Raw genomic sequence first — 14,407 nt, forward strand, 5'->3', positions numbered from 1 at the left:
ATGTTTTTTAACGATGTATCCTATTTATTAATGGCTGCCTGCAACTGGCAAAATACTAGCAAATGTAAATAATGTATTTTTGTATTTTTAATGTATATATATATATATATATATATATATATATATATATATATATATATATATATATATATATATATATATATATATATATATATTCCATTCTATGGTATTGATGCAATTACGTAATTTATAAGACTCTTTAAAACCTCTCACGAACAGATGATTCTTTGTTGGATTTTAATCTATAAAATAATCCATAATTTATTAATGTTACCCTTGCAATTACTATATAAACATGTCATTGTGAAATTGATATATTTACTACATGTGCTTTCATTTATTTTGAAGTTATTTTTGTTTTTGGGACGATTTCTGTTCATTTATCAAGGATCACATCATGCCCGTCTAGTTGTATTTTGAAGATGTTTTTTTTTCCCCCAGTTTTTTTGCACTTTTGAAATAGTTTCATAAGGAATATTAATTAATTAATTAATTAATCTGCTACTTCTTTTAGCTAAATTTGATATAGCCTACATAAATGTAAATATTTTAATACATTTGTTTATTTAATAAAGCCAACATTCAACAATATGTACTAAAAAGAATGCTGTCAAAGGGGGTTTATATCTCTTATCTATTGTCTACTATAGTTTTTATTTAAACGTTTGATGGTTTAATATCTGTTGAATTACGTTTTTGTTTAGCAAATCTTCAAAAACCAATGAGCCGATTCGTGGAAACGAACGAACGAACTTGGCTAGTTGGGCTGGTGACTTTATCGAGCTTTTATTTTGAAATCGAAGGCGATCAGCGTTTCAAACTGCGGCTGTGCTGTCCTCACACTACTGGCAGGAACGAGCTCTCGCCGGAAGTGAGGTGGCCTTTCTCGAGAGCAAGCGAAAAATAAACACGTAGCCATCAAGTGGCTACGAGTACGACTACAAGAGATCGAAAGCAACCGGACTGCTTTAGATGGAAGGATAGAAGCACGACGCAGTAATAAGCAGAAAGACGCAACAGAGACCGTCTCTCTAAAGGGGAATTAGCGGATTCCTGCAGCTGTAGGTAAGACACAGTTCGTGTCATGTCGGTAGGACTGCTTTAGCTAGTCGGCCACTTCACTCCCGACTTCATACTTACCAACATATGCTTATTAAAACATGTCTTAGCGGTTAGTTTTTAGTTAGTATTTATTTTCTGTGTCGTAGATTAATAACAGCTGTCACTGTCGTTCGTAGCCTTCATTAATGGGTGCTTCTTTCAAACTGTCTGCAGCTAAGAGTTAAAAAAACGAACATTTAATGTAACTAAAGCTTTATTTGGTAACACTTTCTATGAAGGACATGCTTATAATGAATAATAGCTCAATTTATACTTATTTATAAGTAAATATTAGCATTCTATACATATATTTAAGACTTAACCTATACTACATTATAAGAACAGTAGTTATATAATTCATTTTCATTTTCTTTTTCAATGTGTATGCTCATAATACATTATACACTGATGTATGAGTATTAATTAGTCAGTGGTTTGGTTTCATATAATGTACTCATAAAGATGCAGCCTACATTGCAATGTTATATTATAGCTATGAAGTTTTAGTCATTGAGATTTATTTCTGCCAAATGAATCCATGTTGTGTTCTTGAGTACTTATTTGGAGTAAATTATACAGTTATTCACCTCTATAAATGCATCATTGATGATTTTAAGTAAAGTGAAAACCTAGGATGCTTTTTGTGTAAATGTAAGTAATTAACGAAATTTCCTGTAATAGAATAATGAAAAACATAGATATAATTGTTTTTTAATGTTGCATACTAGAAAAACACTGCAACAATATTTTTTAAGTATAATTTCAAATTGCTATAAGCAGTGCCATGCACATGGCTGAGGAAATATAGATTTTAACAAATCAAAATGACCATTCATGGCCTCTGATGCAAACATAATCCATTAGACATAATTGATATTTATAGTTGCTACAGCAAACTAAAAAAATGTCTCTGGGTCTATTTTATATTTGATAATTCATAAATTAGTGTATAATTAATTATGATCATGCACATTGAAAAAGGAAATGCATGACTTATAAATAATTATAAAAAAATCTAGTAGAAAAATCTAGTAGCTCTTCATTAGTCTTTATAATTATATTTCTAGATTCCTATTACATACCTATAAATGGGGCTATAATCCATTATAAGGATGGTCTTGATAGAAAGTATTACCCTTAATTTTAGTGTTTTCTGCTTTTGGTAAAACAGCTTGTAAACAATTGTGTCAGGTAACTGTACATCTACCTCAGAAAATCCATTCACTGTCCATAAACTGTATAGTTAGTGAGAGAATTTACTCTAGAGCCAAAAATGTTATATATTAGATAACATTATTAAAACGGCCTTGTATGCAATTGCATACAAATCCATTCTTAATTCATCTTAAATAATAATGTACCAGCTGACAGGGTTCACTGTGTAGTTTGCAGCATATGATTATGAGTAAACGCACCCCCTTAACATGTACGATATCCATGTATATTAAAATTAATAGATATTGCATCAACCTCATGAATAAGTTCTTACTCCAAGCTCAATTCAAAAGTTGGCAGCCCTACAGTCTGCATGTGTCACAGTTGTTTTGATGTAACAGCAATGTTTTCAGTTTTGATTCACAGTAAATGCTTACTCTACAAGTGCTGTGTGTTTAAGTAGCTTATTTGCTTCTGGGAATTAATGAGAATCGTTTATAAATCTGTTATCAACAAATGATAAAACAAAGCAATTAAAGGCACAAGATGTAAGATTTTTGGATTAAAATATTAAAAAAACCATTAGAACAGTTATATATTTTGTTGACTTTTGTACTTGCACAAATGTATCCAAGAATGTTTAAATTCAGAGAAATAAGAGTCTTTAATCGGGACCGCCTATCAATGACATCATACCCGTGTTATCTTTGATTTCTTTTTTTTATTTTGTAGAAACCATGGAAACACCAAAGATGCTTTTATATATCATGTGTTTTATTAGACAGGTCAGCAACTGTTGGGATACATTCATCGACATATTGTTATATAGCTCAACATGTTTAGTCTTATTGTTTAAATCTCGTTTTCTTGATTTATCTCCAGTACCATGTTTTACCATGCCTAATATCGATCTAACTTACTGCAGTGTGCAATAAGTGTCTGATAGTAACCACTGAGTAAACGCGCAAAGTAGCTTTATAACTTTGAAGCTAATGTACTAAATCATAAGATTTGTTTGTTTTCTCTTCTCTGTAGTGCAAGATGGTGCGAGCTACACTCGTGACGGGCATCAGTCTGGCGCTGACTGGCGCAGTCATTGCCCATGCCTACTTTCTCAAGCACCAGTTCTATCCGACTGTGGTGTACCTCACCAAAAGCAGCCCTAGTATGGCAGTAAGTGGCCGCTGATTTATTCAGTACCAAATGTTGATGGTAAGTCAGGTCGAAAATGTAAACTTTTTTTTTTTTGTATACTTTTTTCTTGGCAGGTTTTATACATTCAGGCTTTCGTGTTGGTATTCCTTTTGGGGAAATTAATGCGGAAGGTCTTTTTCGGGCAGCTAAGAGCTGCTGAAATGGAGGTTGGTATCTAAAATTACAAAGATAGTAAAAAAAATATATTTTTGTCATTCTCATTTGCATAATCTTTATTCTTTCTTTTTTTTAGCACCTGATTGAACGCTCCTGGTATGCAGTGACGGAGACCTGCTTAGCCTTTACAGTCTTCAGGGACGATTTCTCCCCTCGTTTTGTGGCCCTTTTCACTTTGCTGCTTTTCCTCAAGTGCTTCCATTGGCTGGCTGAAGACAGGGTGGATTTTGTGAGTGAATATTGAAATGTTATATATTAGGAGTATAACGATACACTTATGTCACGATACATTACTATTGTGATATTTTAAACCAAAATAGTTTTTTATTATTAAAATAATATTATTATTGTGTTATTATCAGGACCCACAAATATTCCCCCATTGCAGCAGCATAGTAGTTTAATGAAGTAATGTCACTGAAACTTGTTCTTTCCTCACGGAGAACCCGCACAAGACTCTCCCGTTATTAATGCACTATACATATAAGAATAAACCATCTAAAATGATTTGAATAATCATACTACTAAAATTAAATGTGATCTGGTGATTTAAATTGTTTTCGCTTTCACTACGAAGTGCCGTTCACAGATAATTAAGGCAAGCAATCACAGTTCTAATCGTAGGAAAGCGTGTCAAAAGGACTGTTCCCAAACTGTCATGCTGTAAATGCAAAAATGTAAAATTCTGCATTTACTCACGCACTTTTATTACAGTATGCATGCTGTTGTAAATCTGTGTATCAAGCTCTTCAGAAGATTATATTTGGATTGGACCACTTGATTTGTTGTTTTTACAATGCCTTTATGAGGGGGGTGGGCAATATTTTTTTGTTTTTGTATTCAATTATTAAAGGATTAAAAGGGATTTAGGGGAAAATAAAGAAAAATAAATATGAATGGTAAACATTTGCAAATAATTATTTTTTTTCACTCTTATTTTTGTCTGCCTGTTTGACTGCTGTGACAGACCTTTTACTTTTGTCATTCTAGCAATAAACAGAGCAGTGTGTAATGGAGTACAGCAGAACGCCGTTAATTTCTGAGCTTGTTTATGATAATCCAAATGTGGTATTTCCAGTTTATTTTGATTTGGCTGTAAATCATCAGTGCGCGACGTCTGATTAGTGTGCATGGCTGCGTCGTCACACACTCCTTTGACGTAAACAGAATGAGAACATGGATCCGCCATGCCTTGTTACCACTGTGCAGGCTGGTGGTGGTGGTCTAATGGTGTGGGGGATGTTTTCTTGGCACACTTTAGGCCCCTTAGAGCTAATTGGGCATTGTTTAAATGCCACGGCCTACCTGAGCATTGTTTCTGACCATGTCCATCCCTTTATGACCACCATGAACTCATCCTCTGATGGCTACTTCCAGCAGGATAATGCACCATGTCAAAAAGCTCGAATCATTTCAAATTGGTTTCTTGAACATGACAATGGGTGTGTTTACATGCACACCAGTAAGCTGATAACTCCAAAAAATCAGCTTATTGAAATAACCAGTTTTCCCCTTTTACATTCAAACTAGTAAACGGACAACGCAAGTAAACCGCGTTTACATGACTATTTATATGGGTTATATGGGAAATGGGTTATTTCCTTGTATTGCGGTCAAAAATAATAATGTCCGTATATCTGACTCTGAGTTTTTCAAATGTTACGTCAGTTGTGATGTTAAATAAAGCGTGCACCGTGTCAGCGGGAGATTTACGGCTCATATTAACCCTTATGCAGTTATGAAGCGTTTTGACTGAACCCCTTCTACTTCTGCTACATGTGATGAGAATAATACATCTTTACAATTTTCTGGGTCTTAAGCGAGTCTGCGTTTGTGGTATATGTCCTTATTTCATGCGAAACGCTAGCTCGCTTTGTCTGGATGCGTTTAAAACTGCTCTAAATTTGCGTTTTTTTTCACCTATAACGCATGCGCACTTCAATAAGGCGACAGAAAGCAGGTTAATGTGTTTAAATGCAGCGCGAAATCGAGGTAAGAGGCAAAAAACTACCTGTTCCGACCGGTTTATGCTTACGCCGTTCATGACCTTACTCCGATAAAAGAAAACAGGTTACTGCGTTTACATGACCATGTTCATTGTCAGCTTATTGGGCATAATCGGCTTAAGAACGTGCATGTAAACGCACCCAATGAGTTCACTGTACTAAAATAGCCCCCACAGTCACCAGATCTCAACCCAATCAAGCATCTTTGGGATGTAGTGGTACGGGAGCTTCGTGCCCTATCCCACAAATCTCTATCAGCTGCAAGATCCTATCCTATCAATATGGGCCAACATTTCTAAAGAACCTTGTTGAATCAGTGCCACATAGAATTAAGGCAGTTCTGAAGGCGAAAGGCGGTCAAACACAGTATTAGTATGGTGTTCCTAATAATCCTTTGAGTGTTTGTGTATATAATATAATATAATATAGTATGTATGTATATCAATCAATCAACTTTTTATACAGCACTTTTACAATGACGATTGTCTCAAAGCAGCTTCACAGCTGTGATATATATATATATATATATATATATATATATATATATATATATATATATATATATATATATTATATAGGGTGATTATATGATGATTTGATTATAATGTATTTATTTTTAATTACATTTTTAGATGGAAAGGAGTCCAAATATCTCATGGGTCTTCCACTTCAGAGTTCTCTGTGAGTACATTATGCCTGGATTTGCTGCAGCGTATTTTCAATAGCACCAGTATATCTCTTACTTCCTTTTTAAATATGAAACTACTTTACCCCAAACATTTTTTGGACATGCAAATTTTTGAGCTGCACCTGCATTTGACATTAGACTGCCTTATTTGGAGTCACTGTGTTGTGGTATTGCATCATTTGATGAGCGTGTCACTACTGTTCTTTTTTTCTGGTACAGCTCTTATGGTGTTGCTGGGAGTGTTAGACTTTCTGTTTGTCAATCATGCGTGTCACAGCATTATAACAAGAGGGGCATCAGTGCAGCTGGTTTTTGGATTTGAGGTGAACATCAATTTAATTCTAGTTGTATTATGTCTTGGCTCCTGCAAAAGTAAATTTCATTAATACTAATTTAAGGCCCATAACTTGAAGTTGAGCAATTTAGAACATATTTTATACTACTAGAGTTTTAAAATATCAATGGCTTTACAGTGATATGGATGCTGCAATTCTTTCAGTATGCGATTCTGATGACTATGGTCCTCACCACCTTCATCAAGTACACCTTACATACAATTGATCTGCAAAGTGAGAATCCATGGGACAATAAAGCTGTCTACATGCTATACACAGAGCTCTTTACAGGTGCGTCCTAGAGAAAAATTGCATTTGATGGTTATGTATCAAAATAATACATTTACAGATTGACTGATTTTTATCCTTCAGGATTCATCAAGGTGCTATTGTATATGGCATTCATGACCATAATGATAAAAGTGCACACCTTCCCTCTGTTTGCCATTCGGCCCATGTATCTCGCAATGAGGTGAGTAATCCATCATCAGATTTCAGCGATGCTGGTACAGTATGTTTCATCAACAGATAGAACAGCTTGTCTTGTTTGTCTTCATTAGGCAATTCAAGAAGGCAGTAACAGACGCCATCATGTCTCGACGAGCCATTCGTAATATGAATACTCTGTGAGTGTCTGTAAAATAATTGAAATATAATATAATATTAAATTACTTTATTTTATTCTTTATTTGTCTATATATTGTTTTTTAAAACAAAATTTTTAAATGAATTTCTTTATTTGATTTTTTTTTTTTTTTTTTTAGATGGATTAGTTATTTTAGAATATACAGTTTTTATTGTATATTTAGTCTTTTTCTGCCATGCTTTGTCACAGCTATCCAGATGCCACCCCTGAAGACTTGCAAGCCACAGACAATGTGTGCATCATTTGCAGAGAAGAGATGGTGACTGGAGCCAAGAAACTACCATGCAACCACATCTTTCACTCAAGGTTCATGTCCACTGAATGACAAATCTCACTTCCTTTGGTATCTGCATGTACATTTCAATTAGTGTTTTCCTCTCATTGTAGTTGCCTTCGCTCATGGTTCCAAAGACAGCAGACATGTCCCACATGTCGTATGGATGTCCTCCGAGCATCCCAGCCAAATCAGACTCCAGCTCCAGCACCTGCACAGGCTCCTGCCCCTGCAGCTCCTGCTAATGTTCCCGTTCCTCCACCTGTCAATGGTAAAAACGTCAAGACCAGGCTGGTTAATCTGCTGATATTTGGCTCTTTTGAGATTGGTAATTGAGATAAAGATTTTATGCCTACTCCTTTGTGCAGTTGCTCCAGGTATGATGCCCCAGTTTCCTCCGGGGCTGTTTCCGTTTTGGGGTCCCTTCCCTGGCGCACCTCCTCCAGCTGCCCCCGGTGCACAGGCGGCTACTGACACTCCACAGACCAGTACCGATGGAACTCAGGCACAGGGATCAGGTGAGCATCTCTCATCTGTTCTATCTGTGAAAATATAGAATACCCATGATTCTCATATAAATGCACACTATCTGTCATGTAGAATCAGGAGCCAGCAGCTCATCTCAGCCGACTGCAGACAGCACCTCTGCTGCTCCTGGAGCTATGCCTGGATTCCCTTTTTCCATGCCACCACCTTTCCCATCAGCTCCATGGTTGCCGATGCCTCCACCTCCACCTTTTAGTATGTCAAAATGGTCAAAATACTTTATTATTAATTATTATTATATGGTACTTGCTTTAGCAACCTTCCAGATATTTGAGAAATCTGTGACCTCCATGTTTACTAGTGTCATCCATGCCACCGCCACCATCAACTCTGTCCACCATGTCAGAGGCTGAGCTCAGAGAACTGGAGCAGGAGGGCAGGCGAGGTTTGGAAGCCAGGTTGCAGTGCCTTCACAATATCCACACATTGTTGGATGCCGCCATGCTCAACATTCACCACTACCTCAGCACAGTGGCTACATTAAGGTATACAAGATTTACTTAAGGTTTGATGGAAAGTGGCACATCCAGTTCCTACCTCTGAAATCCCTGTGTATACTTTCTTTCTTTTTTTATTACTCAACTTCCTGTTTAGTCCTCCAAGATCAGAAACCAACACGGGTGAGACGAGTGCATCAGTGAATATGGAGTCCTCCTCACCCTCCACGGGCAACACTGAAACCCCCAGTCAGGAGAACGAGGCTCAGAGTGGTGAGTGGGAAAAGGATAAATAATTCCACAATTTCCTTATTGACTGAGCTAATATTGTAGCCTGACAAGCCTGACCCACACCAAGATGTTTGGTCTGGGAACTCACCATAGACAGGGCTCTATCCGAGGGGCGGGATAAACGGTTGTCTTTCAAACTCCCTCTGCACGCGATAGGATAGCGGTACAATCAAAACGTGAAACGTTTCACGTCAGCAACGTGAAAGCGGAGCTAGTAATTAAACTTTCGCCATATCCAGTCGGCAAAACTCAGGGTTTTTGTAGGGTTTAATATTGAGTTGGCCCACTCTTTGCAGTTTTAACAGCTTTAATTCTTCTGGGAAGGTTTTCCACAAAGTTTAGGAGTGTGTTTATGGAAATGTTTTACCATTCTTCTAGAAGCATATTTGTGAGGTCAGGCACTGATGCTGGACGAGTGCCTGGCTCGCAGTCTCCGATTTAATTTATCCCAAAGTTTTTCTATCAGGTTGAGATCAGAACTCACTCATCCATGTCTTTATGGACCTTGCTTTGTGCACTGGTGCACAGTCATGTTGGAACAGAAAGGGGCCACCCCCAAACTGTTCCAACAAATTTGGGGCATGAAATTGTCTAAATTGTCTTGGTATGCTGAAGCATTAAGTGTTAATTTCACTGGAACTAAGGAACCAAGCCCAACCCCTGAAAAACAAACCACACCATAATCTCCCCTTTTAGCAAGATTTACACTTGGCACAATGCAGTCAGGCAAGTACCGTTCTCCCTGCAATCGCCAAACCCAGATTCGTCCATCAGATTGCCGGACAGAGAAGCCGGATTGGTCACTCCAGAGAACACCTCTCCACTCTTCTAGAGTTTGAAGTCAAAGGTGGCGGCATCCTTTGCATTGCTCTTAGTGATGTAAGGTTTGGATGCAGCTGCTCAGCCATGGAAACTTACTCTATGAAGCTCTCTACACACTGTTCTTGAGCTAATCTAAAGGCCAAACAAAGTTTGGAGGTCTGTAGCTATTGACTTCTGCACACTATGTGCCTCAGCATGTGCTCTGTGGTTCTTAAGTGGCCAAACACTTTGTGGACGAGTTACTGTTGTTGACCTCGGAATATTTAGTTGAGAGGAAATTTTAAATGAATGGACTTATTGCACAGGTGGCAACAAATCATGTTACCACACTTAAATTCACTGAGCTCATGAGTGACCCATTGTTTCACAAATGTTTGTAGAAGCATCTACATGTCTAAGTGCTTGATTTTATACACCTTTGGCCATGGAAGTGATTGGAACACCCAAATGAATTAATTAATTTGGAGGGGTGTCCCAGTACTTTTGCCAATGTAGTGTGTATATAGAGAGCCATTACATTATAACCACACCTAATAACCTGTAGGACGGGTGGGGAACGTTGATCCAGAAGGGCCACTCTCTTGCAGAGTTTGGCTTCAACCCTGAAAAAAAAGCACTCACCTGCCTGATTCGACAAGATGACTGTAGATCTCCTGCTGTATCTGAGACCATAATGTAAACAGCAGGTCCTCCAGTTCCCGTACATTGCAGGGTAGTGGTGATGTAGCGTGAACCCTCTTTTCCAAGTTGAACCACAAATGTTCATTTGGGTTGATGTCAGGTGAATTGGGAGGCTAAGGTATTAACAGAAATTATGTTAATGTTCCTCAAACCACTCCTTGATGATTCTGGCAGTGTGGTATGGTACATTTATTATGGAGTTTTGGTTCCTTACCACTTTCGCCTTTGGCTTGGCTAGCTCAGTTGGAGACACTCAAATTTTCATCTAAGTTTTCAACTAAATATCCAAATAACATTTATTTATTATTAGGTCTTATTATATAAACTATAATACTGATCTGCCAACATTGTTGCTATATGATACATTAAAATAAGCTGATAACATCACCATTTTCTCCAGAATGACTGTATAGCCAAATCAAATTTTGTTGCAAGATTGTCCTGTTTAACACTGTGAAGCTGCTTTGAAACAATTGTCATTGTAAAAGCTCTATATAAATAAAGTTGGCTTGACTTGACATTATTCAGTTTGAAACAGTTGCCATGAATGTATTCAGACACCTGACAGGGATGTTGCTATTGGGATAAAAGGGCCTAAAGTTTGCTGACACATTGCCCCGGTCACCACTGTTGTAGCTGCTTTGGGACAGTCTCTGCTCCCCTCTGGCATCAAAGAGCTGCGGATGACACATGGCTCGATGCTGGTTAAAGGGATGGTTCACTCAAAAATGAAAATTTGATGTTTATCTTCTTACCCCCAGGACATCCAAGATGTAGGTGTGTTTATTTCTTCAGTAGAGCACAAATGAAGATTTTGAACTCCAACCATTGCTCGTATAATGCATGTCAATAGGGTGTATTTCTATTAGAGGCAATATGAGAGTAAAAAACTTCGAAGTACTCTCAGAAGTGCTATTCCGCCATACATTATAGTTCTCCTTTTTAACCCGCTTGGAAAAGCACCACGTTTTATTGTCACCATAATTGGTCGTTCAACTATTCGTGTAACTGTATTTAAATAGGGGCAACGTGGAGGTGTTTGGTCATCTAACTTGAGTACTATAGTGAATGAACTGGGCTTAGTGGGCTAAGCTAAATGCTATCAGATCGTCACCGCGCTTCAGAGAGATTAAGTGCACAGACTGAGACTAGAGAGGTGTGTATCAACTCATCTTAGTTAAGGGAATAACAGTTTAATATGAAAAAGCGGTGGAGTATCCCTTTAAACCCTGTGGCTTCGGTCATGCCGGGACTTTGACCTTACTCAACAGAAGTAATTGCGTTTGGAATACTAGATGAGATTCGTCTGATATGAGGTAAAAAAAATCATAAATACTGTTCGGTTTCTTACAGAAAACAATCATTTTGTGTCTTAAGACATTGTCGCCACAGGGTTTAATATGGAATTCGTATGTCTGTGTTTTTTACACTCATAGTGGATCTCATAGAAATACACTCCATTGACGGAGTCCTCTCCAACAGTTGGAGTTAAAAAATATTAATTTGTGTTCTACTGAACAAAAATCTTTGATGCCCTGGGGGTAAGCAGATAAACATAAAATTACATTTTTTGAGTGAACTATCCCTTTAAACAAACAAGGCACGCAGTTTTTGAGATTGAAGTTCAGATCAAACTGATAAACTGGCAGCTTTTCCTATTCTGACACCGAACACTCCACGAACTGAAAGCTGGTCCTCGGGTGGTATTTTTATACTGCTCTGTGAACTGCACCTGTGGCACCATTTAGTTGCCAGGCACGCTGATTGCTCTAGACTGGGGGTGGTCATAAACGTAATGGCTCGTGGTGTGGTGTGTGTGTGTATCTATATCTATATCTATATATAGGAGAGTAGGAAGCTCATTTATTTATATTTGTGTGTATCAATCAAATATTACACTAAAACAATTTTAAACAATTTTTTTTTAATCAACATGTAGTGACACACTGACATATTAAAGGAAGTGTATGTAAGATTGTGTCCAAAACATAGCCTAGAAATCTAGACACACCCTAGCGGCAGCAAATCTTATCTGCCTTGAGTGTCGTCTAGCAACTCTCAATACACTCCTGAGCTGTAAAAACCAAACTCTGTACAGGCCAAACACATCATATATAGAGTCAGTGGGCGGGGCTTAAAATAGTGAAGGCGGTAGCCTTATGATTTGGCTTTGACCGTGACTCTGGAAGACTTAAGCTTTTCTCTGAGAAAAGAACGGCACTGAAGTCATTCTTAAAATGACTTCAGTTAAAAAGGGAAGATGTGTTTGGAGTTTTGCCGACCGGATACAGCGAATGTTTAATCTGTCAACGAGCTCCTCTTCATGTTGCTCTGGTTGGTTGTAGCGCTATCCGATTGTGTGCAGAGGGAGTTTGAAAGACAACCGTTTATCCCGCCCCTCGGATTGAGCCCTGTCAATGGGGAGTTTCCAGACCAAACATCTTGATGTGGGTCTGGCTTGTCAGGCTACCCAAAAACTGGTACTGCAATGGTGAATCCCCTCCCCCTGACTCGATGTTGCCAGATGGGCAGCAGGAATGTTTGTAGCTGCAGCTGTGCTTACTAGAACAGAGCTGGCAACCCGGATGTCGAAACAATACTGATTTCGTGATTAGTAGATAGGTGGAGGGTGGAGCTTCAGGTCAAAACACAATATGACAACATAAACATCAGTTGAGGGCTGCAACAACAACTTTTAAATGACAATATCCTGGCTGGACTACTGTTTTTAGTGATATAAGTATTTTAAATTAACATGATTTCTTAATGTCTAGTGACATATCAGGGCCATTTTATGATTAATTGAAATACTTTCTTATATACAGTTCCTTTAAATATGTAGCCACTTGGCTACCAGGCACCTGAGCCACATGTTAATTCCGGGGTTATTGTATTCCCTTGTTCCTAGGTGAATCTGTAAATGGAGCTACAGGCTTTTCTCGACCAGACTCCACCACAGAGGAGGACAATGACAGGAAGGAGGGAGAGGGAGATGATGACGGTGAGCCGAGCGCCGCTGAGTTGAGACGACGTCGCCTGCGTAAACTGGAGACCACGCACACTCCCGACCACTGATGACGTGATGCATAAAAACGGGACAGTAGAAACGCTTACGGACTTTTGGGCTCTTGGCATGTTGAGATGTCAGATTATCTAAGGAAAGTTCATGTGTTCTTAGATGCTATCTAAAAGAGGCACATCAAGGCACTTCCCACTGTATGGAGGATTTGTCATTGTCACGTGTACAGAAGATACTCAGGTACAGAACTGGTTTCTGGGTAACCACGCGTGAAGATTTAAAGGATAAAAAAAAAATCTTGCACCTTGAAGGTCAGCTGTGACTATTGAATCGAGTATTGGTGAGATTTTCCTCTCTGAATGTGATTTTCTGTTTTTCAGAGGATCAACAAGGTCTGTGGATTTCTCATGTGCCCTTAAAATTTGACATTTTCCCATTCTTTGTGTATTTTCATTATTTCTAGCTTGGCATAATAGATTTTTCCTTAGATCTACTTTGGTTATGGGTAAAAGATGGCCATGAACCAAATATGAGTAAATTAACTTAATGTACATAATGTATAAAGTGTTTTAATAGGAGGATCTGTACATACTGCACAATAAACTGTTCCAAACAGACTTGTGTATGTTTAGTGATTATATGAGGTATAACACTACTGTTCAAAATCTATTAAATCAACAACGTTGCAGAAGATTCACTATTTCAAATAAATGCTGTTCTTTTGAACTTTCTATTTATCAAAGATTCCAGAAATGTCAGTTTTCATACAAAAAAAATCAACATTGATAATAAATGTTTCATGAGCAGCATATATTTCTGAAGGATCATGTGACACTGTAATAATGATGCTGAAGAATGTCATCAAATTAAAACCTGTATAACTAACATTTCAAAATATTACTTTTTTCACTTTTAATCAAATAAATGCAACCTTGCACAAAGTATGTTTTCACTACCCAAAACCTTTGAACTGCAGTATATTTTTTTAATAAAAATCAATGTTTATACAAATCA

At 37.7% G+C, this 14,407-nt stretch overlaps 1 protein-coding gene across 1 annotated transcript; it reads left to right on the plus strand.

The window, feature by feature from the left end:
* Positions 1–867: 867 nt before the first annotated feature.
* syvn1 (synovial apoptosis inhibitor 1, synoviolin) lies at positions 868–14,010 on the plus strand. The gene is made up of 16 exons (XM_067457798.1): positions 868–1,086; positions 3,313–3,450; positions 3,546–3,638; positions 3,725–3,877; positions 6,287–6,335; positions 6,562–6,665; positions 6,842–6,968; positions 7,050–7,149; positions 7,238–7,303; positions 7,513–7,629; positions 7,711–7,868; positions 7,966–8,115; positions 8,198–8,338; positions 8,445–8,628; positions 8,738–8,853; positions 13,283–14,010. Exons 2-16 carry the CDS (start codon positions 3,319–3,321, stop codon positions 13,447–13,449), a joined length of 1,857 nt encoding a protein of 618 aa, XP_067313899.1. The 5' UTR covers positions 868–1,086; positions 3,313–3,318; the 3' UTR covers positions 13,450–14,010.
* Positions 14,011–14,407: the final 397 nt, after the last annotated feature.

The sequence above is a fragment of the Pseudorasbora parva genome, chromosome 11 (genome assembly GCF_024679245.1).
Source record: "Pseudorasbora parva isolate DD20220531a chromosome 11, ASM2467924v1, whole genome shotgun sequence".
NCBI classification, from domain to species: domain Eukaryota; kingdom Metazoa; phylum Chordata; class Actinopteri; order Cypriniformes; family Gobionidae; genus Pseudorasbora; species Pseudorasbora parva.

Coding starts and splice junctions, on each gene's coding strand:
- syvn1 (XM_067457798.1), top strand. CDS start 3,319: ATGGTGCGAGCTACACTCGTGACGGGCATCAGTCTGGCGCTGACTGGC. Junction 3,639..3,724: donor TAAGAGCTGCTGAAATGGAG/GTTGGTATCTAA, acceptor TCTTTTTTTTAG/CACCTGATTGAACGCTCCTG. Junction 7,630..7,710: donor AACCACATCTTTCACTCAAG/GTTCATGTCCAC, acceptor CTCTCATTGTAG/TTGCCTTCGCTCATGGTTCC.